We start from the raw sequence: 26,859 nt of genomic DNA on the forward strand, positions 1-26,859 counted from the left end.
TATGGACTCTCGAGGTCATTGACCTTTACCTGTCTAGCCTCCCAAGATCGTCTGTCCACATGTCTGGTCTCTCGAGGCCATTGACCCGTAAGTAGGTATGGCTTCCCAAGGTTATCTGTTTACCAGTTTACCTGTCTGGTTTCTTGAGGTCATTGACTCGTCTGTCTGACCTCTCACGATCGTTTGTCTGTGTGTGTGGGGCCTCTCAAGGTTATCTGTTTGCTTGTCTTGCTTCCCAAAGCAAAGCTCCGAAATCCAAATTGAAATGTCGTAATTTGGCTTCAAAAAATAATGTAATTTTAAATTTTGTAACTTGGAGATAAAACCCTTGAAAATTGATTTGAAATTTTGTAATTTGAAGGCCATGTAAATTCTAAAAATTATTTATAATTTAGTAATTTGGATTGGAAGCATGCAAGTTCAAAAAATCAATTTGAAATATCGTAATCCGTAGGCGATGCAAGTTCCGAAAATCAATTGTAAATTTTGTAATTTGAAGGCCACGAAACTCCGAAAATTAATTTTTTTCATAGCGATGCAGGTCTTGCAAAGTCTAAAAAATGATTAGAAATTTTGTATTGTAATTTTTGGAGGCCTTGCCAGACTCCGAACTTTGATTTACCTACTTACTTGACCTGCGCGACTGGACAAAACTATGTACTTACATAATTATGAAAATCGTATTCTTATTTTTGGGAAACACCAAGTACTTGGCTTTGAATTTCCAATGCAAAATTTCTCCATTAAAATTTAAAACAATATGTAAAGAAAACTAGAAAAGGCAAAAATACAAGAGACATAATGCACATACATTATTTTTTATAATGAAAAAAATGTCAATTTTTGAAGCTATCATGAACATGAACTCCTGCAAAAAAATGATAGGCAACTTTAATGACGTTGAATTTCGAAACCTCTCTACATAGATAGATGGCGTTGCAAACAAAAACAGTTTCATTCTAGTGTTATCATTTTTTTTTCAAAATTTTTTATTTTCAGAATATTCAGAATAAGTGTTGTAAAAATTTCAAAAGTACAGGCCGACGGAATAAAAGTACAGCAGAGCTGTAATGTAGTCGATCTTCCATCATATCCAATGTATTAAACTTCAGCTTAGGTAATTTTTCTGATGAAAATCGACGATGAAAAAAATCACCCCCAGACCATTAAAGGAAGGTGTATGCCAACAAATGGCAGATCTTATTCATCAAATTACCAATAAACAGTACAAATTAATAAAAGAAGATACCGTGAAAGAGCTGCAGAATTTATGCAAGTAAGCCCTGAACAAACTGTATAAATTGCGCTCATTCTGGATCAGAATTCATTACTTATATTTTTGCAGTGGAAATGATGACTACATCAGAAGAGTGTATACCTTGCTGCAAGATAATTTAAAGAAACGACATTCCGAAATACGTTACAATACTTTTTACATTATGAATATATTTTTCAAGTAAGATAAACGTAACATCTTGCCTAATCATTGATGAAAATACTTCACTCACGAGATACGTACTTATTTGATTTGTCCAGAAATTATCACAGTTTCCGGTTGCTAACTGTAGAAGATCTAAAAATTATATTGGACTTGACAGCTGAAATAAATTACGAGTCGCGTCTACCTCCTCCTAAGAATGCTGCCGATGAATTGAAGAAGCTGACTTTGAAATCTATCAAAGAATGGGTTCAAATGTTTGGCACGAAGTATAAAAAACTCAATTTATGTTACGATTTTTTGAAACTTAAGAAAAAGGTACAGTATTTTTGAGCATCTTCATACTTTCAATTCAAGTAGGTAATAATTTGATAATACCAATTTTATTAATTTTTAAATAGGTGGATTTCGAAAAATTGGAAATGGAAGATCAAGCTTTGAGAAAACGTAAAGAAGAAGAGCAAAGAAGAAAACGAATGCTCAATGAAGAAAGGCTCAAGGTACTGAGAAGTACCATAAATGGTAATATAACTCAAAAACACTACTTACCTTATCTGTTTTGATTCTCTAAATTACTCGGTACTTTCTTGTATACATTTTCAGAAACTGTACCTGAAATAAACGACGTGAAAGAAAGCATAACATCTTGTTTAAAATTACTCATTCCTACTCCAGAACATTTTTTCATTAATGAAGAAGCCGACGATGTTGTAAATAATGTAACGTTGCCTGCAGAGATATCAAAAACTCCTGCGAATGATGCTGGTGATTATTTTTAATCGAGTGTTTTTTTTTTCGTTATTATTTTTTGATACGATTTTAATTTTTGTCATTTCTTCGCAGAAGATTTAGTTACTCAAGAAGTAGATGAAAATCAGGCTGTTTATCGTGAAAGTGGTATGGTTAGAGGCACTTTCTCGATAAATATCAGTTTACCCAAAGGTAACAAAATAATAATTAGTCGTTTAGTCGAAAAATTTCTTATTTTGAGCACGTACTCGTAATTAACTAATCTGTCATTTATTTCAGAACAAAAAAAAATATCAATCAAAGAAACCGAAGAAAACGCCATCATAATCGAAAATGCCAAAGATCATTATAAATTATTAAAAAATAAATACCTAAACACGGTTAAAAATTGGATAAAAAATTTAACAACATTAGCAAGTAACTCTGGACATTTTAAAATGATTGTTTACCCAAAAATTTCAAATGTCTTATACTTTCGTAATTATTTCCAGCTGGCACTTCGGAATTGAAGAGCATAATTGATCTGAAAACTGATATCGAGCACCTGATAAAAAAATACGAAAATTTGGTATTTGAAAAAGAACATCCTATCGATGATGGCGATAGTGATTCCGAAATGATAGAAGTTACTGCTGAATTGCCATCAGCTGATGAAACGATCATTGCTAATTTAAAGGAAATTGAATGTGTTAGTTTCATTGATTTTTTTTTTTTTCAATTTCGACGAGTATTTTTATTTTTAATAAGATATTGAAAAATTCCAGATTCCATCTACTTCCGGTTTGAATTTGTCTGCTCAATCAACATCGCGTGAAACCGATCAACGAGAGAGTACATCAGAAGAAAACGAAAGGAAGAAAAAATTACTACAGATTGCTCCGAAGGTACCCTTCGATGTAGATTTATATCACTGGGAAGAGGAAAATCTATCCGCTCCTGTGTTATTACCGTAAGTTTCCTTTTTGATAACTTATTTCCAATATTGAACTGCATATATTTGACTGAATTTCTGAATCAATTAACAGAGTAACTGCCGAAGGACGTCATTTTTGGTCCGCTACTGTTATGGACGATACCGATGGTTGTATTCCAGATCCTGAAGGAGTCGCTGGATTACGTACCAGAGTGATCGAATTCAGCGGTAAATTTGAACCTGTTAAGTGGAGTTGCAGGTTTCCTTTACCAAATGGCAAACTATGTCCTAGAAAAGACAGACACAAGGTTGGTTGAGCTGGGAAATAACAATATCAAACACCTCGATTAATTACCTATCTAACTCGAGTAACTTTTTCCCTCTAGTGTCCTTTTCATGGTCTTATTGTTGCTCGAGACGAAACAGGCAAATGTATAAACGCCGAAGATGAGAAGAAACAGAAAGAAAGATTAGAAAATGCAAATTACAGTGATGCCCAAAACCCGGAATTATTGGCTGAAATACAAGTAAGTATCTACTTGTTTATCAACAAAATTTCTCATTTTTGTATCTGTCGATTTGTTTCAAATTATAATTTTCTTTTTCAGCAAGCAACTGGTATCGATTTAAAATTACCAGATCGTAAAAAACGAAAGAAACCAGATGACGGTGGTTTGACTGATATCAAAAAGAAAGAAAATACAGTTTATAAAAGATTGGAGAAGAAAATTTTCAACCGGTATGTCTCGTTTTTTTCTTATGGCCCTCACATTTTATTTTAAAATTGAATTTAAGCTCGTCAACCTTATTAATTTCAGATCTAGTGTGAAGAAAGTAGCTCGTACCTTAGATAATCTGGATAGAAGAAGATTTCGTGATAAATTTGGGGATCAGTTTCAGTACGTCCATGACACAACGTGACCCCAAATATGATAAAACATTTCAATTTATTTGCTAATTTTTTGTTATCGATATTTGAATTCATTTTGTTAAAAAATTGTACAATATGTTCGTACGTTGGTAGAATGGTTTAATATTGAAACGATCACTGATCAGTTTCGAAAACCATGGGAAAACTATTGGGTAGCAGAGTATTAATTCGAGCATATTTTTGAAGAACAATCAAATTCGCAACCTTACTTGAGACCTGAAATTCAAGTAGGTAGTTCAACGAATATAAAGTCTCATGTAGCATTACTGGAAAATTTGAAGTGAAATTTTGAAATTGTATTCGTAATTCGAAAATGAAATATTCAATTCCAACCTTCGAAAATTTTTCTTTTTCCCATGAGATTTTTTCTTAGAACTGAAAAAATTAACGCAAAGCAAAAAACATTCTCTGCCTGCTAATCAAGCAATCAATCTTCAATTAATCAATTTACATCAACTCAAATGAATTTCTGAACTCCGAAGACGTTTCAAATTTTATTCATTTGGGGCGAATTTTACCCCATTTAGAATTAATATATATGTAACTGTATAAAAATAAATGAATAAATAAATAAATAACTCATGGTTAAACAATATAAGAACGAAAAAAGAAAAAAAAACTCTAAAAATATATACAAAAATATTATATATACCTACTCGTTAGAACGAAGATTATACGTACATCGATTTTTTTTAAATATTGTAAAAAGGTACAAAAAAACGTAGAATAAAAAACCTAAGTGAAAAATACGATTAAACGGCAACCGGTTGGTTGATGGTAGAAAGAACAGCAGCATTTAAAACAGTCTCCAAAGAGATCGTCGTTTTAGAAGACGATTCTTCATTTCTTCAACGCCACTGCTCGATTCGCTGGTTCGATGAAGAGGGTTTTTTTTATTCTTCGGAGGTAGGTAACGATAGGTAATCCTTCCAAAAAAAATATGAAGGTCAGTCTGATGTCCTGAAAGAATTTGATCACTTCTTTAGTAAACTTTGTTCGTCAATAGCATGGTTTTGTTTTAAAAAATAATAGGTCTTTTTGTACACATCATCCTTGTTCATCTCGTAACCTTTTTCAGTTCTGACAAATCCAAAATTATTCCCATTTTATCATTGTTAATTTTTCCTCTATCTTTCTTGTAAAATACCTAGGTACTCAAGAAGACGTCCAGAACTTCAGAATTGATCATCACATCGAAATTGCAAAATCTTCTTCTTCTGTGACCTAACTTCTACTAGAAATAACCACAGATTGAAAAGAATAAGGATGCAAAGTAAGGAGAAAAAGGATAGCTTTTTGGAGGAAATCGTTCATAATTCAAATTCCCTACATAAAATACACACTTTATGTCTTTTTCTCTTACCCTAAGGCCTAAACACAGAAACTTTTCGTTACTGGTCACCAGGTGGCAGCTGCAGATCTGGATGATCATTCAATCGTATTCTGTAAAAACAAGAAACATTTAAATGCAAATGGCTTCGGTATGGCAATAATGAATATAAGTAAGTAATTTGCATAAGTAGTGTTAGGGGGGATCTGGACCAATCAAAACCAATCTTCAATCTTAGAACCGTAATTGAATATTCAAACCTCGACGAATAGGACACAGATTTCTTCAATTCGATTTTTTAAAAATTTCCAACTCAATTCAAAACGACACAACAAAATTCAAATTGATTTTCTTCGTAAAACACAGCCAATACAACGTAATATTTCCGACACCATTTAAAAATAAATATCTTTACAGCTTTTAAATAAAACTCATTTAACACAACAAACTTTCAAATCGATTCATTAAAATTTACCACAGGTGCAACATAATAAAATTTATCTGTTTCTACTATTTTAAAAAAAATCACTTCGAAAATACCATAACTCTAATAATACTTGGAAAACGAGATATGGAAGGGTTTGAAAAAACCAGAGGTGTGAATTTCTAACGTTGGTCTTTTCTTTCTCGACTATTTTGCTCGGTAATAATAATTAAAATAATTCGCCAAAGAATTCCCTTCCATATTTTTGATGTACCGTTATATCACGCGATTTTTCATATGGGTTTCTGCAAAATCAGCCTTTTACACATTCGACACAACGTTACCTCAGCAATAAATATTCGCATCGAAGTCATTAACGGTAGGTATTCATGTAAAATCTATTCGTAACAAATTCCCCCCCTTTATAAATTTTTTGATTTTTGATTTTGTGACCAAACTTTATCATCTTCCATTTCTCGTTTTTCTACAATAATTTAAAATATAGTTTTCCCAATTCGATAAATATATAAAAACAAATTGACACATTTTCCAATACAAAAATTGCAGCTTAACATGTTAATCTTAAAGGCTGGTTTGCTTTGGGGTTTTTGATTTCTGATTTATATATAAATTTGATTAAGACATGTAAATATATTGCATATACAATGAAGGAAACAAGAATTCACCATATCAGTAAAAGTACATACATAGGTACATAAGTTTTCAATAAAATGAGACTCAAGGTCAATATCTATAATTTTTGTGAACATACCTAAAATGATTTAACAGTACAATAATAAATAACATCTTTAGGGTCATTGAAATAGGTAAATTTGTTGTATGAGAATTTTTTTCCGCTCAAAAACCAATTTTTTCTTGAGTACATATATGAACAATCAACATGAGAACTAATTTCTATTTTTTTTTCTTTTCATTTTTCATTTTTTTTTTTTTTTTCAATCCACTTTAGTACTTTGTCTCGTAATTCATGTAGTCTAAGAAGCTTTGTCCGTTCTATCAATTTTTCCACCCTAGGGTGTATTTATTTTGAATTGGTAGGGTGGCATGCTTCCCAAACATAAGAAAATACTGACTTCGACCTTTTCTTTCATGTGTTAATCATTCTGATAATATTACGTAGTTATTATTGTTCTGTTAAACAATTATTTAGGATTTGGGTCGCGTTGGCGCGCGGCCCTCATCTTATCCCCTTACCTAATCGCCAAATTAGATTCAGAGGATTTGTCATTGTTAATTTGAACAATTTTTCGTAAATATTCCCAGAATAATTTTTCAGGTTGTTAACATTCTTCCTCATTTTTGTTGTTAATAATTCCTCATTTGTTTTTTGTTTTTTTTTTTCATTCATTCAAATTTTCCAAATTTGTAGTATTTTTCCCTTTCAATAAATTCAATTTTTCATTTCTCACACTTTTTCCTACTTTTTTCCCTTTTAAAATTTTTCTCACACTTTTTTTTTTCTTTCATTATTTTTTCATATTTTTCATCGTTTACTTTTCATCCCATTTCTCATTTTCTCTATTCTCAATCCTCTTTACCTCATGTGATTGTTTGATTTTTCCAGTTTTTTATCATTTTGGCATTTCATTTCAACAATTGGTTCAAGATTTTCATTTCCGTCATTGTTTTTTACATTTTCACCGTTATTTCCAGTTTTTTAGTTTCCTATTTTCAGTTTTTATTTTATTTTATTTTTTTGTTGGCGAATTGTAATGTTTGTAATCATACATGACAGAGTGTCAGGAAGTAATAAATGATCCAGTTTTGATTATTGTGTTTAGTTTTTTGTTTGCAGAGTCAAATTTACAATCTGATAGTCAGAGATTTCAAGGGAAGGGTTATTTTTTATTACCTATGTTATTTACATTAAAATTTCAGAAAAGATTTTCTGCCCTACCTCTTCCCCATCTCCGTTTTTTTTTCTTGTAAAACAGTACCCCTATTATTAAATTGTTTTTTTGTGTTTCTGCCGATTTTTCATAATTTTTGTTTCTGGAGTTATTGTTTTGAGGATTATCATCAAAGTTGTATGGTCATTGATCATTATAATTATTCTGATAAAATATCTCAATTTACGTATTTCAATTAAAGGACACTGATTCAAAGTTGGGAAACAATAAATAACGAAAATGTGAATAAATTTGAAATTTTGGGACAAAATAAATCGCGAAGTAAATACCATTAAAATTTGGTACAAAATGAGTCTCAAAAACGTAAATAAAATTTGAAATTTGGGACCAAAATGAATTTCAAAATTGTAAATAAAGTAAAAATTTGGGACAAAAATCAGTAAATAGTAAAGTTACACATGAACACAGAATTTTCCAATCTACTTTCTCTCAAATTTCACGAATTCGATGATGTATGTAAAATCATTCTACCTGGATTGAATGTTGACCAGACATCTTGAGTTTTCACAGGAAAAATGGACCCTTTGATCTGGAATGGATTGAACAACTAGATAACGACTTCTGTATAAATTGGACCCTTTGATTCGATCTGGACTGGATTGAACAACTAGATAACAACTTCTGTATAAATTGGACCCTTTGATTCAGGACAGGATTCGACGTAGTTGGGCGCCAAGTTGTTAGGGGGGATCTGGACCAATCAAAACCAATCTTCAATCTTAGAACCGTAATTGAATATTCAAACCTCGACGAATAGGACACAGATTTCTTCAATTCGATTTTTTAAAAATTTCCAACTCAATTCAAAACGACACAACAAAATTCAAATTGATTTTCTTCGTAAAACACAGCCAATACAACGTAATATTTCCGACACCATTTAAAAATAAATATCTTTACAGCTTTTAAATAAAACTCATTTAACACAACAAACTTTCAAATCGATTCATTAAAATTTACCACAGGTGCAACATAATAAAATTTATCTGTTTCTACTATTTTAAAAAAAATCACTTCGAAAATACCATAACTCTAATAATACTTGGAAAACGAGATATGGAAGGGTTTGAAAAAACCAGAGGTGTGAATTTCTAACGTTGGTCTTTTCTTTCTCGACTATTTTGCTCGGTAATAATAATTAAAATAATTCGCCAAAGAATTCCCTTCCATATTTTTGATGTACCGTTATATCACGCGATTTTTCATATGGGTTTCTGCAAAATCAGCCTTTTACACATTCGACACAACGTTACCTCAGCAATAAATATTCGCATCGAAGTCATTAACGGTAGGTATTCATGTAAAATCTATTCGTAACAGTAGGTACATTTGATCGAAAAAGACGCTGTAAAAGCGTTCAACTAATCTTTCTGTGTTAATTCTGGCTTCATCAGGGTATACTCCAATATCTTGATTCTGGCCTGATAAATTGGCGTTTGGAATACACTCAATCGCTTCCATCGGTATAAGTGCGAATCTCCCTAACGTATCATCCTGTTGATGGGTGGAGGGGAAAAAATGATCAAACCTATTCCAGACAATCAATCAATTGTAACTCCAGCAAAGTTTCATCTTACCATTAATCTCATTTCTCCACGATTCTGCATTATGCACACGTAGTAATCATGACCTTCAAACGTAAATGATAGTTCGTATCGATCGATAGTAGAAATTTCCAACACTAGGCCTATTCCAAATTCGAATCGCAGCCAGGAAGATAATACAGATGCGTTTATCAATGTTGGGTAGAGTGGCGGTACGTGTCCTTTCAAATTAAAATAGTCCAGAAAACCTCGCAGGATCTTATTGGGCATTTCCGATCTGTCAGCTGAAATTGAGAATAAACAAACAATGTTACATAGGTACACTTCGTTAATCGGATTAAAAATTTTCAAGAGATTGATTACTTACGTTTCCTTTCAGGAAGTGGAACTTTTAACACGAAAGCAAAAAGGGTATCTCTTTCACTACTATAACTATAATCGTTAACAGGAGGCAGCAAAAAATCCATTTCAAACATTTCATCTACTTGTGGAGAATTGAAAAACAAATTGACATATACTGATAATAGAAATTTAAAAATCTAAATCGATGAAATTTTTTTCAACGTCGACCGTACACACATGAAGTACCTACCTCATCTAGCTTCAGGGATTTTACCGAATACCGAGAGACCGACTGATAGCTGCACCAATGCACCGATCCTCGATCCTATAATACATATAACCCCTCCCTTCTCTACAGTATTATTGTACCAGAATTGCATTTGGTGCATTCGTAGGTTCCTGGATTCAGTTTCCAAAAAATCGGTTTTAAAGTCGAGTGACTTCGACCAAATTTTTTAAGGTGTAAATGAACTATTCAGTCTATTTAAGTATCGCCGATGCATTATTTATTATATATTGTTCATTCGTTCTCAATTCATTCAATCATCAACGCTACCTAGCTACGGTTTTTAACGTTAAGGGAGATATGTACGTTGGTAAGTAATTAGCATAATTAGGTATCCTTCCTAATCTGCTAACACAGAAGCATAGGTAATGCTCACATTCACATTCGTCATTCTAAAAGATAACAAATGTCTCGACCATTAATTAGACCGACAATACAAAAAGAATAAATGATACCTTCGTTGACAAAATAATTATCAAAATACATAAAAAAAATTTATTATATTTTACAACACAAAATGTAATCTTCAGAAAACAATCTAACAAAAGAGGGGGAAAAAATACGAAAAAATATACATTACTCGTAACAAAGAATGAAAGAACTTTACATATTAATAATTACGTAACTCTTACGACATTAAGGACTTGAATATAATCTACGACAATTGTCAGCGCGTAAGGACACACACATACAAAAAAAAAAAAAATTACGCATAAACAAAAAAAAAGAAATAATTTAGGACGTATGTATTCATAGAAAAACACGAATCATCTTATAAGTCATCGTAATCTCAACTATGTCAAAAAAGGGTAGTCGAGAAAAACGCAAAAAGTTCGCATCGCGAAAAAAATTTTTGTTAAATAAAAAGACGAAAAGAAAGAAATAAAAATCACATTTTTGACACGTAAAAATTACCTGGAAGATCAAAAACTGAAATTATTATAAAACGCGAGTTCATCGTCGTTATTTCCAAGTAAGTAATAATAACGAAATGAAACATATAAAATAGAAAAAAAATAATCACTTTTGAAAGAGGACTGACGGAATTAAGGAGTCGTACATTCGGTAAAATCACCAGAAGCTCCGGCTCCTTCGCCTTCAGCTCCATCGCCCGATGAATTTTTATCGTCATCTCGACGTCCGCGAGATTCGCTCGAATATTCGTCTCTTTTTCGCTTACGGTTTTCGTCTCGTTTACGCAGATATTTCTCCCAGTTTCGGTGGTTGAATTCGGTCAGGTCGTCGTACAGGGCTAATTTTCTAAGATATTTCATTAGTTTTAATAATTCGTGGTCGGTTGCTCGACTAGTATGCGCTTTACGGAAAGGCTTTATACGTAGACCGTTTCTCGGGTTCATCATGAAATTTCTGCGAATATCGTCAAACATGATTGTATTTTCCGGAGTGTAGCACGGGAACTTGCCCCAAATGACTGCCAACGGTTTAATCTAAAATCATACGAGTGAAGCGAGAGATTAAATTAGTGAAATGAGAGGATGGTTGAAGAAGATTAATATACAGGCCTATACTGACCTGAGTTAAACCATATTTTGGAGTGTGAACTGAGATCATAGCGTGTATATCGAGATAAAAGGCTATCCTGTAATCGGGATGTGAAGCTACACCGAGTAACCTCATTTTCTCCTCGATCCATTTCATATTGGTCGCAGACCATATAACGATATCGTAATTCTACGTTTGAGATGAAAGTACACGGATTAGGTATCTAGGTAAACTCTGTTCGATTCGTTCAATCGAGGTATACTTACTCGGTACGCATCGGTTAGAAATTCGTGTAAGTAGGGTCTCATCAATTCGTTCCCAGTTTCGGCAACAGATCGATGATCGAACAACGTGTAATCGATATCTAAAACTAATAGCTTCTTACCGTCGCGAGGTTGATTTATGATATTAATCTGTAATCAGAAAAACAGACCTGAGATCGTGTTTGTCTTCAGTCTACACCGTACTTCAACGTGATTAAATTACTCGCCTTATATTCCTTAATACGTCTTTGAACTTTAGCAAAATGTATTTCGTGATTATCCAGCTTAACATCTTCGACATCTAGGTCATCAACAACATCTGGAAGATCTGTAGGCTGAGTGCTGGCGTTCTCGATATCCTTCTCCAGAGATCCCATCATCATAATTTTGAATCCTTTCTTCAACTTCAAATCAGATAATTTGCAACTGTCTTCGGGCATTTTACCTACAACAAACAGTGGGGAAAATGTGACTGGGTAATTTTTGCGAAAACTTTTGGCCTATTTTACGTTGAATGCTATTGTACCTTCGTATCTCAAGTTGAGTAATTTCTGTCGTTCTGGACGAACTCCGGTAACATCGAAGATCAATTCTTTCAGGGCTCCTACGCAGTCTTTCTCGCGAATGTACGATATATCGAATTCTTTGCTGTTCCATTTTACAATCAAATCCAGATTATCTTCTTCCATTATTTCAGCCTAACGCGGAACAACTGGAGCGAATGTAATGTTCAATATCGACACGGGGCAATACTTTAACGCAATCTTCGTGAGTCATAAATTTCACATAATCATTTGTCTAACGATTGATCGATAAATTAACGTTGAATTTCTTTAAAATTTGATAATTTCCCATCCGTTTATAATCAAAAATTTACGATTCACAACAAGGTGACGAAAAAAGAGAAAAAAACAATAAACAGTTTCAAACGACAATGTTGCCAACGCAGCGTACGGTAAAAATTTGGTACTAAAATTTTGGCGTTTTTCAAAAGTGGCTAAACTGGCAGTTAAAGCTTTTGAGCTTTTTTGTTTTTTTAAAGATGAGAAATTTTGAATTTGAGCCGTTTGAGGAATTCAGAATTTTTGAGATACCTATTCAGATTTTTTGAGATGATTAGACGAGAATTTAAGAGTAGAATATTGAGTTGAGAATGAGATGAAGATTTTCTTCTTCATAATTATTTCGATTATTGAACAAAAAAATTAACAAGAGAATGTCACCTCAAACTCAAACTCAAAAGAATAAGATGGTCATTCGAATTCGAGCCAAAGAGAGGCAGATAAGGATTGCAAGTCGTAAGGTAAGCTCATCGTTCACACAGACCTGACAAACCAGAGTCCTAATGCGTCGGCTAAGTGCGGAAAGGTGCCTCGTGAAATTCGTTACTTGATACCTGTGTAAAACTGCCTTTCCACACTGAGCGCCATCTATCAGTCCAAGTTCAAATCTAAAGGCATCTTAGGTGATGGGAAGGGTGCCTTGAGGTAACATAACTTTTGGTTTGAACATTTGGACTGATAGATGGTGCTCAGAGTGGAAAGACCGTTTTACACAGGTGTCAAGTAACGAATTTCACGAGGCACCTTTCCGCACTAAGCCGACGAATGGATAATTCTGTTTCTCGCTCGAGACTGAGACATAAAAATCTTCCTACAGACAATTCAAGTCGATTTATTATACCATTCCAAATTTTACAAATCAAATTTGGACAAATCCACAAAGTTTCAACAAAATCAGCAAGCATTAGCCTAAAAACTACCCATGGTATGAGGAGAATTGAGAAAAACTAAAAAATAGATGAAATACGTCTAAAACACATTGAAAACTTCATGATTTTAAAATACGCTTTTAATAAATAATAATGCAACCTAAATTTTAACAAAAACTACACGATATAAAAAAGTAAAAATAAATGACTTTGGAAAATAGATAATAAGAAAAAGATCAGTAATAATTTCTAATCAATTCGTAATACAAGTATTTAAGAATTTAAAAAAAAAACGTGCATTTAAAAGTTGCTCTCAATTAATATATTAAACAGAACACAGAAATCACCGATGTAACACTGAATAAATTTGCTGGAGTGATCGATAAAATAATATAAAAAAATAACTTTAGAATCTGAACTGGAGATGGATTGAAAAACCATCCTTCGCCGATACGAATAAAATTGGAAATATTACACGGACGGAGATGTCGATGATGCTGATTTCTCTAGCTTTGCATCTAGTGGTTTCGTTGGTTGAACATTCATCGCTCCCATTTCAGCATCGGAATTCTCAGCTTCCTAAAAGTACACAATACGACGTAGAAAACAAACTAATAACTACATATTTTTCAAACAAATACTCGTCATAATTGGGCATAAATCGATGCAAACTAACCAGTTGTTTCATCATGTTGAAATGATCGATTTCGAATTGATATTTGGGCGTTGTGATTCCAAAAAATGAAGATAAACTGTCACCGAGACTATCGCATACGTTCATAGCCGTTGATCCAAATTCGTTCGTTTTAAACATGAACCATTCCCACCATCCTAACGAGGTCTGAAAAAAATAAACAAATTCGCTTTATATTGCTTTTATTGTCACAGCAGCGGTAATTATTTCTTTCGAATAGAATGAACGACACAAAAATCAATCTCATTTTAAATTCAGTCGTTGAATCAATAATTTTCCATTTCCAACTCTCTCCTTGAAACACGAAGAAAATTACTATTTACAAACACTTTTCAACAAACACTTACGTAGAAGAATCAATGACCTACCTCGTTAATTTGATTTTCCATCTTTCTACGGCTTAAAATCTCGACAAAAATCAATTAGAAACTGCTTTGTAATGAAAATAACAGACTAACACTCGTTAAACGTGAGTCTATATCTCGAAAAGTATTACGAATTACATTATTTTCCAACAAATACGTGATAGGTTTTGATGTTGATTATCGTCCCAGAAATGGTTTACCTTGATTATACGAATAAAAAGCACGCAATAATTCGTAGACTTCAGCGTTTCTAATCACAATATTTTCAATTCTCAACAAGATCCTAGTTACTAGACTCGAATTCGTATCGTTAAGGAGTATCGTATGAAAAAAAAATGATAAAAGGAAAACAAAATGGTGACAGCTGTTATCAGTACGTGAAACTAGAAAATGGAAATCAGCTGATACTCTCTTCATCCTTCTCCATCTAAGCCTTTTATTCCTGGAATGCTCGAGACCTCGAAGGGCCTGCTTTATTTTCATTTTTTCGGCTTGTCCCCCACTGCTTCATTGCTCCTTCAGATAATTATTGAGACATTTGAGACCTCTTTCAAATCAGGATGTTTCATAAAATGATGATACCTACCTACCAAATCATTGAGATGAATTTCGGATATTTTTCATCAAACGATGTATCAAGGTCATCTCTTCTAAAATTCGTAAATTTTTTCAAAACAATTTTCATACTACGCAATAACGAAGTCAAGAATCAACATGTAATGATGTAGACTATTCAAGTATGAAATGAAACAGAAGCCACAATACTTAATGTGCTCATCACACGAAATTCAACGCAAACACAAAGATCATAATTTCAAATCGAAGATATCATCAGAAAATCTATGCATGATTTGATTTGAACAAACAACTGATCACTTTGTTAAATCAAAACAACTCTCCTTGAGAGAAAATTTCAAGGAAGGTACCTACCTACTCAACTTAATCATTCTCATCTTCTCTTCCTCAATGAAATTCAAAAGAAGAAAATGTACGAACTCATTACCTCATTTGACCTAATGAAGGAAAGACTACAAATTACTACAACCCCAATCCACAACACCATTTCAATTACTAAATTTTTCAATGAATTCTGCAGCTAATAAAAATAGATAATATAAAACCTAAAATTTCGAAACCAGTTCATTAGATTTCATCGCTAGGCTAAAAAATATAAGCAATGATAGGCTTTTTCAACCCAACCAAATGATATGTATCCACACCATAAACAAAGGAAAATCCACTTAAAAAACCCGTAATTTTTCCCACTCAAAGGTGTGCAAATACTACCTGAAAAAACGCCACAAATAAACTAACCGGATCGATATTAACCACACGTGTGTCTTGGGTTTGATTCTCTTCTTCCTCATCGGTGCTGTATTCGGGGACAGATCCATCCGAAAAATGAATAACTCTTTTCGGTATACGTTTCTTTTCGGTGGAACCCACTTGGACATTTTCATCAGACATGACGACTACACAAAAAGTATGTGGACAGGGCAAAATTCTGCGCAAAAATCAACATCACCAAAATATAACCATCGTTTGAATATTTTATTATAAAAATTCAAAATAAACGAAAAAGGCAACAACACTGGATACACAATAATAACATCAAAATGGTGAATTACATGTTTTATTATTTTTAATATGTATATTAGATTACGAAAGAAAGAGGGGGAAAAAAAGATGTAAAACGGAAGAGAAAAGATTATAATAATGCGGACATTGTAAATACTTTTTTTTTCTATCAACACATTACATTCAAAAAAAAAAAATCATCAACGATACACTTTCACAAGTGAACTTTGAAAAAAAAAAGGATTCAACATTAAATAAAACAACTACCAAAACGATTTCTACTCGGTACTTTTTACGAAAGAAAGCAGTGTCGTGTGTATGTTTATTCAATTTTCAAAGTGTGAAACCCAATACAATGGTTGTAATAATTTTCAAAAAAAAACGTGTATTTTTTTTCTTTCTAAACTTACCCACAAAATATCAATCTTTTTCTCTGTTTAAAAGCGCGACTTTTTAATTTCTAATTACAATCGATTACCTAAAAAAAAAGAAAATCAAATCGTTTAAGATATAGTAGTCTGATTAACAATTCATAAACAACACATGAAAAATGATTTAAATATTGTATGAGACACCGGATAGCCGATATAGGCGAATAGTAAAATAATTAACAACATTGTTGTAACCGCTTGAAAAATAATATTTTTCGATATTTCGCTATTATAAATTACACACACTACCAAATAAATGCATTCTTAATTTAAAATATTTAATTAATAAGTACTCGTTACGTTAAAAAAAAAACGAAGAAAAAAATAAATAAATAAAATCGCAGCTGAATTACATAAAAAAAAACGTACCATTTTCAAATCATGTTTCATCAAAAATGTACTAATAACAAAATTCCATAACACCTGTTCAGTGGTTATAATACTTTTATAAAAATTTTCACAATACCTTTTGAGGAAAACAATCATTCGGTTACGTTTTAAGGTTACTTCTAAAATGTCCTCGAGTATTAGATACGCTAATTTTATTCGTCACGCAACACTATTTTTCCACCACGAAGGAGTGAAAAAGAAAAATCAAGAAAGAAGAACGCGCAAACTCCCGGATAATAAATAAAACTCCCATGAAAATAGAGAGAAAATAATAAATAAGATTTTTTCAAATGGTATTTTTTTTTCTTTCTTTACGTCTTTTAAAGCGACAACAACCTATTAAAAAGAAGGGGGGAAAAAAGACGATATTTTCAAACGTGTACATTAAGTAGCTAATTATAAAAAAGATGAAATCGACACGTATGTATAAGATACCATTAATAATTCAATACGACGAGAATGGCGTTCATTAAACCATACCAGTAAAGAAATAAAATAAATTACACAATAAAAAAGAGAAGGGGAAAAACGTAAATTCCACATCTTATTAAAGAAAAAAAAAAATCCATATCACTTCAAAATGAGAAAAAAAAGAAAGTAAAAACAAACAAAAACAATAAACACGTTTCCCTGCACTGACGAAAACGCAGTAGGCTTTTTTTTTCACAGACTAATCACCAATCAGGTTGGTTACATTCGAATTCGAGTACATGAAAAAAAATATTATTGAATAATCCAACAATCGTAATCGATAATGGACAAACATATCGTTCAATAATGAGATGACAAATCGATATCAAGTTTAAACATCTTCACATCATAAATACGTCCGCACAAGATCACGTTAGACCGAAAATTAAATACAATGAATGTCGGTAAAACATAAAAAAGTAGCTTAGAAAAAAAAATCGAAAATAAAAAATTCTCTTCTTTTCGTCGTAGAAGTAAACGATTTTTAAAAAAGTGACACAGAGAGGAATATCTACGAAGAATTACGCCGATTGATTACCTTTCGAGTCATCGTCAACTCTAACTTCGTTATACGGTCTACGAGTTTGAGGTGTTTTTTGCCTAAATCCGCCCCTGAACTTATGAGCCATAGCTGGATTTCGGTTTTGGTAATTATTACCTTGATGATGATAGTTATTAGATTGATAATTATTGTAGTAATTTCCGCCAGGACGCGGTCCTCGGTAATTATTATTACGTCTTAGGGCGACGGCGCCGAATGTTTCGGAATTAATTTTCCTTTCGGTTTTCCAATCTAAACGCTGCGTATGTCCTTTACTCCTTTCGATAGCTTCGTAACTGATTTGATCGAAGAATGATTTCACTTTATCGTAGAATATAGGGTTGTCTTCTTTATCTGGTTCGTTTTCTTCGCCGCCGCTAACCTCGTTACCGCTGTCCTCTTTCTTAGCTTCAACGTCACCGTTCAGTTTTACACTATCGTCGATCTTTACACTGGCCAATTTCGATTTAACTTCTTCGAATTGCGAGTTAGCTTGCTCGAAATCGAAATCGTTCTCGAATTTCAACGTATTTTTAGGTTTATGATTTTGGTACGCAGCCGATTGATAATTCTGTTGTTGTTGATTCGATTGCTGACCTGTGCGTTGATTATTCCATTTCGGATACTGACGATTAGCGTATTGATCTCTATAATCGTTTTGATTCCTGTACTGATTATTCGAATCTCTGTATTGATTATTCGAATCTCTGTAATCGCGGTATTGAGGCTGCATATAACGTTGTTGTTGCGGATATCGTTGATTTTGTTGCTGATAACGATGATGTTGTTGTTGCTGCTGCTGGTGCTGTTGTTGGTGTTGCGGATAACGCTGTTGATATTGAGGTTTCTGCTGTTGTTGGTATCGATTCTGTTGATTAGATCGGTTATCACGCTGTTGGTAGCCGCCCGGTCGACGTTGGTTTTGTTCGTCGGATTTGGAGGCATTCGGCTGACGATTCGAATCGGTGGAGTTTTTATGTTGAACAGCGTTTTGCGTAGACGGCGTAGAAGATCTGGATCCGTCTTCGGAGATATTAGGTACTGGTTGAGGTTTAGGAATAGAGTGCGTTATATTGGTACCGGCGGCCGGCGTCGTGAAACCAGCGACGGTTTGAAAATCGTTAGCCGGTTGTCCTCTAGATGGGCCAGGGACAACATTTGGCATCGTCATCGAACCAATCGAAGGAGGAGGGTAGCCGGATTGTGATTGGAATTGTAATTCGTTAATAGAAGGAGGAACTGATAGTTGTACGATTGCCGGATCATTTGGGATAGTCGTAGTCAAAACTCGTATATCTTTGATATCGGAACCTCTAAATAATATATAATCATATACTTGATTTTGCGCCGGCACCGGGTACGTCGTTTTGCGGTCTTCTGTACCGTACGATCTAACGCTAGATAACGCTATTGTGCATTCTTCCGGATCCACAGAATACAACTTGCCTTCGTAACGTATGTCCGCTTTCGATATTAAACTAATTCGACTACCTATCTCAGGCATTCCCGAACCCATCTTCTGTATTAAACAATAAAATACCGTGTGTTACGCGCCGTAAAATACCACTACATCGATTAAATTAACAATACAACGACGCAATAATGGCGTCCTACTTAAACAACGCGACAAGTACAATATAATTAGTGATTGCGCCGAGGCGGCTAAGAAAATTTATGTACCTACCAACTATTTCCTTTTCTTCCGGAGTCAATCAAATGAAAATCTGCTTCTACGTTTGATTTTTTTACAGCTAAACCGCTGTACATATACATATATGTGTATGTATGTTACAAAATTTTACAAACACGCATTTTACAACTAACTTTACATTACAAAGCAAAAACACAAAAGCGAATGAGAACACCAATGAAGAAAGTTCAACGGTGAAGCAAGAAAAAAACTTGTTTTGCTTTTTCTCACTAGCGCCACCGTAGTCACCTCGAACACGTTGCAAAAATTGTCTCGTGAAGTTGTAGTGTACAATTTTTTTCATTTTTTTGTAATATATTTCACTTTAATCTAATACTCATTAATTAATATCCGTAAAAAGCATTACAATTAATGAGAATTTTTCTTTTAGCTCGTAAAAATTCACAAACTCTCGAAAAAGTGCACATTTTTGAACAAGTTTTTTCAATTTTACGAATTCGGTTGAAAGTCATTTTTATGATTTTGTGGTTTCAAAGTTGAATTTGTCGAGGCATTTTTCATGAAAGTTCGCTTATCAAAATTTTTGTTTTGTTGACAAATTTTTTGATAAGATTGATGATTGAAAAAAAAATTTGTCACAACAATTTTATTTTTTTATTCATGTTCATCAATGATTTCTTCAATTTAAATTTTAAATATTATGATTAGAATCGTTGAAAAACATCAGTCTGTGAAAATGAGCTATCCATACTTCCTTCTTTTGAATTAATTAGTCCCAATTGCTCCTAATGATGGATAATTCCAGCTGTTACAATATCAACGATCCAAATTTCAACGTAGACCTCTATTATAAGAAACTGCTCAAAGTATGAATTTCATCAACTGTACTATATATTTTATATACATATTACCTAATAGACCTTCTTCTTGTTGCACCTATTTAGGAATGCAGCCTAAAACAGTTGATGGATAAAGAAAATGAGATCGTGAGAGCTGCTTCAACACTACATTCGGATATGCAGACGTTGGTGTATGAAAACTACAATAAATTTATCTCAGCTACTGAAACCATCAAGAAGGTATAACTTCGTCGTTTGAGTACTTTTATTTCTCTTTCAGCAATCTCTGAGCCTGTGATTTTTTTCAGATGAAAACTGATTTTAAGAAAATGGAGAACGAGATGGAATTGTTGACAACTAATATGAACTCGATAACATCTTTCTCTGATCAAATATCTTCTACGTTACAAGTAAATGAATAATTCTATATAAGTACGTTCCATCACATCCTGAGTAAAAGTAAAACCAACCGCTGCCAAATCATTTTACAGGGTACTCGAAAACAAGTTTCTGATCTATGTTCCAAACACGATATGCTGAAAAGACTCCAGTTTCTTTTCAAATTGCCCAATCAATTGAAAAATCAAGTTCAAGAGAATAATTTCAGAAAAGTAACTTTTTAAGATACTTTTCAAAACGGTTGAATTCTATTCGATGTTTATTATTGTGATCCCCTTAATTTCAGGCAGTAGAAGATTATAAGCAAGCTCAACAAGTCCTTATTCAATATGGAGATTTAGATTCGTTCAGAGGTATTAGAGAAGACTGCGATAAAACTGTGATTGAATTACGAACCAAACTACATCGAAAATTGACTTCGTCGGATGTAAGTATTAATTTTCTATCGAATCGTGAAAATATGCATCCAGTTGTTTCAATTTAAAAATAATGTTGCTAGGTTTCTACCAAAGAATTGACAAATTGTGTACAACTTCTGATGGAATTAGACGAGCCTATTGAAGATCTATCTTCGGAATTTTTAGAACAGGCGAATATCCGTCTTAAAAAACATTTGGATGATTTGGGACAGTTTTCAGATTGCCAAGTAATAACTCGATTTCAATTATGACTTTTATGACTTCGTTCTGTTTTGTAGAATTCTAAAGTATTTTCATTCTTAGGACATGCTAGAATTTGTAGATTCAGGAAGCAGCGGATTCTTGAATGAATTATGTATCACTGTTGCCACGTATAACGATTTATTCTTGAAAAATTGTTCTTTGTAAGTATTTCAGTACCTACTAACCAGAATAATTTTATTCGTGAAAAATGATATATTTTTTTCGTACATTGCAGTGAAGATATATCTAAAATTCTAACAACAAAATGTGACGATGTCGTTGCTGAAAACATGGATCAGTATTTTGTAGTAATTCAAAATCGAATTGAATCCGAAAAAGAGGCAGATGATAGTGCTATTATTGTTAAAGCACTGGATAAATTCTGTAGAAAATTGCAAACTGCGAACGTGCTCACTCCACATTCCAATTTCGCCTCGTAAGTCGAAACTTAATTGGTTACAGAATTATTTACGGTGCCACATCCGTTTTACCTTTCTTTATACTTTTTTTTTTCAGCGCTGGAACGGAAATCGTTATTAAAGCAGCTAGAAGGCAATGCAGATTGCATCTGAATGCTTTAAAGATTTATTTCAGCGAATCGATAGCTAATGTTAAGCAAACCTTGGCTACATCTAAATCATTACTAGCCCCTAATGTAAAAACAGAATCGAATTCGTCTTCGGAAAGGACCTACGAGAGCCTTTTTTCAGAATTTTTGACATGCTTGGTGACCAACGTGATTGAAAAAATCAAAGGCATTTTACAAGATTTAATGGTAAGGTTGTCATCGTTTGTTTTTTAATTCTAGCTCTTCCTCTACTTGAGACTTTTTTCTTCTGCAGGTTTTCTTGCAACCGGAATTATTATTTTCGTCGAAGAATAATTTTAGAGAATCATTCTGCGTTGATAGTGTCAGAGAAGGTTTGGTCGTTAGTTTTTTACATCATTTAATCGCTACGATAAATTCATTCACAGAAACTGCTATCCCCCAACAATTATTATTCATCTTGAGTAAAGTTAGTTTGCAGTATCACTCGCAAGCAATTCATTCATTGGTAATATTTTCATACCTAAGCTACGGGTTGTTTTTTCCGTTCAAATTCTAATAGTTATTATTACAGCTCGATCTAGTCGATAAATGGTTCCATATCGATGAATTCTACAAAACTGTGCAACTCAGCACGGAAACCGAACTATGTACAGAGATGTACGCTGTTGCTCAGCGTTTAATTAACCATTTTGTAAAAATGCAAGGCTTATCTATATCTCAAATGTTACGTAAATCAGTCGAAACTAGAGATTGGCTACATGGCATGGAGCCCAGAATGGTTCGACCTGTAATGAAACGAGTTATCGAAGAACTAACTAATACAGATGCGCAGGTTGGTACGCGTCGATAAATTTTGTATTTTAATAAATCTCCGTATTAACTGAGATCAATTACAGGTTGGTGTACTTTTTGAAGAAGGCGCAAAAGCTGACCGAAGCAGCGATTCTAGTCGTAAAACGCAATCTAGACATCATCGCAGCATAAGTAACTGGTCATCGTATACGCCGGCATCGACGCATTCCATTAACGTTATAAATAAATTGTTCTCAGAGCGTATCGATATCTTCGCCCCTGTTCAGTTTTCCAAAGTATCCATAATGACTGGAATAATTAAAATAAGTTTGAAGGTAAATTATATGTAGTTGGGTTTTAGTATTTCACATTTCGTAGGGAATTTTACCATCACGTCGCAATAAAAATTGATTCGAAAAATTCAGCTCGCTGTGACCTTGTGTTAAAACAACAGTAATTGCTACATTTTTACTGTAACCTACTGCAAGTGAACATTTGTCATACCATTTTACGTCTTCAACAATTATGACAACAGGTGTTCAATTCACCTTCTACTTTATGATAGGAACATTTCGACGTACTCTATATGTATTTTTCTGATGGATTTTCGAAAATCGTTCAATTTTTCATTTCGAAATCCCCGATACTTACTTACGATGTTCATTTGTATGTCTTAGACATTACTGGAATGCGTTCGTTTGAAAACATTTAGCAGATATGGTCTACAACAAGTTCAAGTTGATACTCATTATCTGCAGTTATATCTGTGGCGATTCTTGCACGATGAGAAGTACTTACATTTTACCTTCACTTTAAAAACAGTTGTTCATTTCATCGCCAAGTTATTCTTATTCGTTTTTTGTTTTCAGCTTGATTAATTTCTTGCTGGATGATATTTTGGGAAGTGCTGTTCAAAGATGTCTCGATCCAGTTTTGATGGAACCTAGCGTAATTGAGATCATATGCGAAAGGGGTTAAATTTCAACGCGTTGAAAACGTATCGCATACCTTTAAACTTCGTTATTTATTGTGATTATTTTTTTAATGAGATAATATTGTCTTAAATTTTGTTAGATTGAGATTTGAAATGAAATGAGTATGTGATTAAAAGAATAAGATTTCATAAGTATTATATTGGTGCAATAAATAGGTAATTCACATTCGTTCGATTGTAATTTTCGTAAAATGATGTAATAATGCAATACATTTAGTCAGACAGCTAAATATTTAATTCAATTAATGATGTCAATGGTGACTGGCGAGTCATTGCACGTTTCGAAGTTCTAAAAATGAATTCGAAACGCCGAGTGCTTTAATCGAAACATGAACTCCACGTTGTATAAATGATCACCACTTCACATTACTTCATTAAAAAAAAGTGAGTAGGTGTTACAATCTTAGTTATCGTGTCTGCAACACAAAGATAGGTAGGGATAATTGTAAAGGCATGATTTATTATTCCAAATTCTTGTAATTATCTGAATTCCTACATCAGTTGTTTTGTTTAATTATTTAACAAAAGAAACTGATGGTCTGCGCTCTGGAGATACATGGATCAAACAGCAACGTCTTTTTTCTTATTACAGTTTTGAGAACCCCTCGTTCGTGTACATTATATGTACTACGTTCAATTCGCAAAACGCGAAGAACTAGATTCTTTAATGTGCCGATATTGTATGGTTTTCGTAATAATTAACAACTGGCGTACTACGTTTCACATATGGCATTACAGTTTTTTGAGAAACTAGGTAAATGGGGAAAACAACGCGATAAATAAACAAACCTGACAAATTTTCGATGTCGCTACCTATTGAAAATGTTCTAAGAACCTAATACCTACGCGAATGTAAAGTACTTATGGAAAAAATTGGAGCAGATTAATCCAGTCAAAGAACTTGTGAGAAATGAATAATTGCCGAGCCCAACCTAGATTAATCTGATGCAAGCATTATATCCATTCCGTTCAAATAAAATATACCCATGTAGCAGTCTAAAAGATTGAACTTGTAAGGAAAAGTACCCAAATGCAGCCAAGTTTTTTTTTACCTATAATAAAAGCTTTGCAGCCTGGACAGACATAAACGACACTAACTGACTTCAAAATTATATATTTTGAAAGTAGGTAAACAGAATTTCGCATCTTTTAAACACCTTTGAAAGTTGCAATTTTTCCCACAAAGGTGGTAATTTTAAAATTGCAAAAATTCAAAAGTGGCCACCTGAAAGAACGAAATTTTACCAAATTAACCTGGGAAGCTGAATTGCACAGCTAAAATTTTTTAAAATAGTGATCGGTTTCCACCAGTTTGGCAATCGTATTCGTATATTTCTTCAGCGATTTCATATTTGAAAATTTGAACTATTTATCTATAGTTCTGAACTAACGGAAACTGATTTTGGAAGAATGATGAGTAATCGGTCAATTGATTAAACATGTCCATGTAGGTGTTCAAGTTCATTTCGTTAGATTTTATTACATTTTTGGGAGAATTGAAATTTCAAAAAATTCTTGGAAACTCCAAATCGGCCTAAAACCATTTCGGCATTTCTAGTTAACTCGGTGTGTTGAAATCAGGATAGAAGGTAAGTTTTGGCTTATTCGTAATAACCTACATAGGTAAAATTTTGAGGAAATTTGAACATTCAAAAATTTGCTGGAGGCTACAGAACTGCTTGAAATGGTTCGAAATCGTTTCCGTTCAATTCGGAGAATCTAAGATAGGACACATATCAAATTTCAGTGTTCCAGATCAATTTTGGTAACATTTTGTTTTTTTTTTATTTTTTAGCCCAGATTTGATTTTTAAACATTCACCAAAAATCGAATAATGCACTTTAGTCTCTGAAATCTTGGCTGATGATGTACTTTTGCACGTTCCTTCGATTTAGCTATGAGCGGTTCCAAATTTTGTCTGCAGATCAGATTCGGCCACTGAACAGTCTCCGGAGTCGATCAAATCTGACCAAATTTAATCAGATGAGTTTTTATAGATAGGTTATCTATGTGACCAGATTAGACCTGTTTGACCTGATCATATCTGATCATTTTCGCCTGCATTATTTTCTGAAAAAAACTAAGCTTTTTCATGTTTTTTATTTTCGATTTCCATAAGCAAAAACATAGAATAGAATAGAACCAAAGAATATTAATATTTTCATTTTTCTAAAAGTGTGGCTAATGGCCATTTTCATAGGTAGAACTACAAATGATGAGATTTTAGAAAGAAATCATCTTTCGTTCAAATTCAAGGGATTTTATTTTTGATGAAAAAAATCATCATTCTTTCAAAATTTCATTTCACAAGCGACGTAATTTACAGATTGCCAAATAAAAGTACAAAACTGCAACTCAAATGCAAGCATGCTAATAAAATTGCATAACTTGTTCCTTAATAATTCTCTTCGTGCCTTTCTTATCCTTATCACTGGGTTATCGGATCGGATCAGAATTCAGATTTATTCCTGCGAAATGCGAAATGGCTTCGTGGAATTTCTGAATTGCGGATTTGCGATTCAACTTATACCTTTGCGTTGCTCGTGTTTAGTTGTAATTTAATTCATCTTGCTGGTAGAGTATTGTAAACTATAATATTTTCGATGTACACTGTATAAATTACGCAAAAGTCAGGTAATTTTTTCAATAACGATGTGTTTGCAGGTACACGCGGTATCAACTTCAGTGCCAAACCGTGTCTGAAGAATCAAATTTCATCAAGAGTTGGTTAACATAATTGTCGAATTGAAGAAATCGAAGTGAAATACCACAATAACACCCTGTAGATTCTGTTGAATCAGCATATATGTGTATAATTTTGAGCAGATACCAGCAAGGATAATCTCTAATCATCTTTTATAAGTGAAAGGAGAGCGTGTTCGCATAATTTCGACATTTTATTTATTACGTTTGCTTTTGCTTCGATGATTATTCAGGTACTTCGTTTTTTTTTTTTTACAGTTTATTTCCAGTTCCAGCGTTCGTGTACATCTTGGAGGTAAACTATCAAATACTCGTACTTAGTATGAAAAGGAAACAGGGGAGAATACACGCTGCAAGAGTGATCGTGCGACAAAGATGACAATTAATGCGTAAAAATGACTGTAAACAGATGAATTTACACTATAACCGAACT

The 26,859-nt window shown here is 33.2% G+C and overlaps 6 protein-coding genes across 11 annotated transcripts; 2 read left to right on the forward strand and 4 right to left on the reverse strand.

The window, feature by feature from the left end:
* Positions 1-939: 939 nt before the first annotated feature.
* Positions 940-4,612, forward strand: LOC135840003 (UV-stimulated scaffold protein A-like). The gene is made up of 13 exons (XM_065356315.1): positions 940-1,276; positions 1,346-1,456; positions 1,537-1,756; positions 1,840-1,960; positions 2,042-2,203; positions 2,282-2,380; positions 2,468-2,605; positions 2,680-2,876; positions 2,953-3,137; positions 3,214-3,409; positions 3,488-3,628; positions 3,710-3,840; positions 3,920-4,612. The coding sequence occupies exons 1-13, from the start codon at positions 1,143-1,145 to the stop codon at positions 4,020-4,022; spliced, it is 1,938 nt and encodes a 645-aa protein (XP_065212387.1). The 5' UTR covers positions 940-1,142; the 3' UTR covers positions 4,023-4,612.
* On the reverse strand, positions 4,514-10,124 carry LOC135840007 (uncharacterized). 5 transcript variants are annotated; one of them, XM_065356318.1, is made up of 6 exons: positions 9,854-10,111; positions 9,629-9,742; positions 9,295-9,545; positions 9,045-9,211; positions 5,396-5,475; positions 4,514-4,992 (listed from the first exon to the last, which is right to left on the reverse strand). In XM_065356318.1, the coding sequence occupies exons 2-5, from the start codon at positions 9,735-9,737 to the stop codon at positions 5,424-5,426; spliced, it is 579 nt and encodes a 192-aa protein (XP_065212390.1). In that variant the 5' UTR covers positions 9,738-9,742; positions 9,854-10,111; the 3' UTR covers positions 4,514-4,992; positions 5,396-5,423. The 5 variants fall into 5 exon arrangements, 2 of the variants coding, with proteins under 2 accessions (XP_065212390.1, XP_065212391.1); XM_065356319.1 differs by having other exon boundaries at positions 9,629-9,745; XR_010557681.1 differs by having other exon boundaries at positions 6,131-9,211; positions 9,629-10,124.
* Positions 10,125-10,370: 246 nt separating this feature from the next.
* Ublcp1 (Ubiquitin-like domain-containing C-terminal domain phosphatase 1) lies at positions 10,371-12,563 on the reverse strand. The gene is made up of 5 exons (XM_065356317.1): positions 12,182-12,563; positions 11,883-12,100; positions 11,659-11,805; positions 11,423-11,581; positions 10,371-11,337 (listed from the first exon to the last, which is right to left on the reverse strand). Exons 1-5 carry the CDS (start codon positions 12,342-12,344, stop codon positions 10,936-10,938), a joined length of 1,089 nt encoding a protein of 362 aa, XP_065212389.1. The 5' UTR covers positions 12,345-12,563; the 3' UTR covers positions 10,371-10,935.
* Positions 12,564-13,488: 925 nt separating this feature from the next.
* On the reverse strand, positions 13,489-16,481 carry LOC135840008 (protein FAM177A1-like). Of its 2 annotated transcripts, XM_065356321.1 has the most exons (4): positions 16,414-16,481; positions 15,740-15,929; positions 14,043-14,207; positions 13,489-13,945 (listed from the first exon to the last, which is right to left on the reverse strand). In XM_065356321.1, the coding sequence occupies exons 2-4, from the start codon at positions 15,890-15,892 to the stop codon at positions 13,838-13,840; spliced, it is 426 nt and encodes a 141-aa protein (XP_065212393.1). In that variant the 5' UTR covers positions 15,893-15,929; positions 16,414-16,481; the 3' UTR covers positions 13,489-13,837. The 2 variants fall into 2 exon arrangements, with proteins under 2 accessions (XP_065212393.1, XP_065212394.1); XM_065356322.1 differs by lacking the exons at positions 15,740-15,929; positions 16,414-16,481 and adding an exon at positions 14,429-14,795.
* On the reverse strand, positions 15,956-19,707 carry LOC135840005 (protein LSM14 homolog B-B-like). The gene is made up of 2 exons (XM_065356316.1): positions 19,521-19,707; positions 15,956-19,355 (listed from the first exon to the last, which is right to left on the reverse strand). Exon 2 carries the CDS (start codon positions 19,350-19,352, stop codon positions 17,817-17,819), a length of 1,536 nt encoding a protein of 511 aa, XP_065212388.1. The 5' UTR covers positions 19,353-19,355; positions 19,521-19,707; the 3' UTR covers positions 15,956-17,816.
* Positions 19,708-20,100: 393 nt separating this feature from the next.
* Vps51 (vacuolar protein sorting 51) lies at positions 20,101-23,891 on the forward strand. Its single transcript, XM_065356314.1, has 14 exons — positions 20,101-20,353; positions 20,432-20,566; positions 20,635-20,736; positions 20,818-20,937; positions 21,012-21,152; positions 21,225-21,371; positions 21,448-21,548; positions 21,623-21,823; positions 21,904-22,162; positions 22,230-22,442; positions 22,509-22,769; positions 22,834-23,064; positions 23,407-23,519; positions 23,599-23,891. The coding sequence occupies exons 1-14, from the start codon at positions 20,276-20,278 to the stop codon at positions 23,705-23,707; spliced, it is 2,211 nt and encodes a 736-aa protein (XP_065212386.1). The 5' UTR covers positions 20,101-20,275; the 3' UTR covers positions 23,708-23,891.
* Positions 23,892-26,859: the final 2,968 nt, after the last annotated feature.

Source organism: Planococcus citri, chromosome 3, assembly GCF_950023065.1.
Source record: "Planococcus citri chromosome 3, ihPlaCitr1.1, whole genome shotgun sequence".
NCBI classification, from domain to species: Eukaryota; Metazoa; Arthropoda; class Insecta; order Hemiptera; family Pseudococcidae; genus Planococcus; species Planococcus citri.

Coding starts and splice junctions, on each gene's coding strand:
- LOC135840003 (XM_065356315.1), top strand. CDS start 1,143: ATGAAAAAAATCACCCCCAGACCATTAAAGGAAGGTGTATGCCAACAA. Junction 1,757..1,839: donor TTTTGAAACTTAAGAAAAAG/GTACAGTATTTT, acceptor ATTTTTAAATAG/GTGGATTTCGAAAAATTGGA. Junction 2,606..2,679: donor AAATTTAACAACATTAGCAA/GTAACTCTGGAC, acceptor AATTATTTCCAG/CTGGCACTTCGGAATTGAAG.
- LOC135840007 (XM_065356318.1), bottom strand. CDS start 9,737: ATGTTTGAAATGGATTTTTTGCTGCCTCCTGTTAACGATTATAGTTAT. Junction 9,546..9,628: donor TCCACTTCCTGAAAGGAAAC/GTAAGTAATCAA, acceptor TCTCAATTTCAG/CTGACAGATCGGAAATGCCC. Junction 9,212..9,294: donor GTGGAGAAATGAGATTAATG/GTAAGATGAAAC, acceptor ACCCATCAACAG/GATGATACGTTAGGGAGATT.
- Ublcp1 (XM_065356317.1), bottom strand. CDS start 12,344: ATGGAAGAAGATAATCTGGATTTGATTGTAAAATGGAACAGCAAAGAA. Junction 12,101..12,181: donor ACTCAACTTGAGATACGAAG/GTACAATAGCAT, acceptor TGTTTGTTGTAG/GTAAAATGCCCGAAGACAGT. Junction 11,338..11,422: donor CAAAATATGGTTTAACTCAG/GTCAGTATAGGC, acceptor GTATGATTTTAG/ATTAAACCGTTGGCAGTCAT.
- LOC135840008 (XM_065356321.1), bottom strand. CDS start 15,892: ATGTCTGATGAAAATGTCCAAGTGGGTTCCACCGAAAAGAAACGTATA. Junction 14,208..15,739: donor GTGTGGTTAATATCGATCCG/GTTAGTTTATTT, acceptor TATTTTTTTCAG/ACCTCGTTAGGATGGTGGGA. Junction 13,946..14,042: donor TCAACATGATGAAACAACTG/GTTAGTTTGCAT, acceptor GTGTACTTTTAG/GAAGCTGAGAATTCCGATGC.
- LOC135840005 (XM_065356316.1), bottom strand. CDS start 19,352: ATGGGTTCGGGAATGCCTGAGATAGGTAGTCGAATTAGTTTAATATCG.
- Vps51 (XM_065356314.1), top strand. CDS start 20,276: ATGATGGATAATTCCAGCTGTTACAATATCAACGATCCAAATTTCAAC. Junction 20,938..21,011: donor AAGAGAATAATTTCAGAAAA/GTAACTTTTTAA, acceptor CCTTAATTTCAG/GCAGTAGAAGATTATAAGCA. Junction 22,163..22,229: donor GCATTTTACAAGATTTAATG/GTAAGGTTGTCA, acceptor TTTCTTCTGCAG/GTTTTCTTGCAACCGGAATT.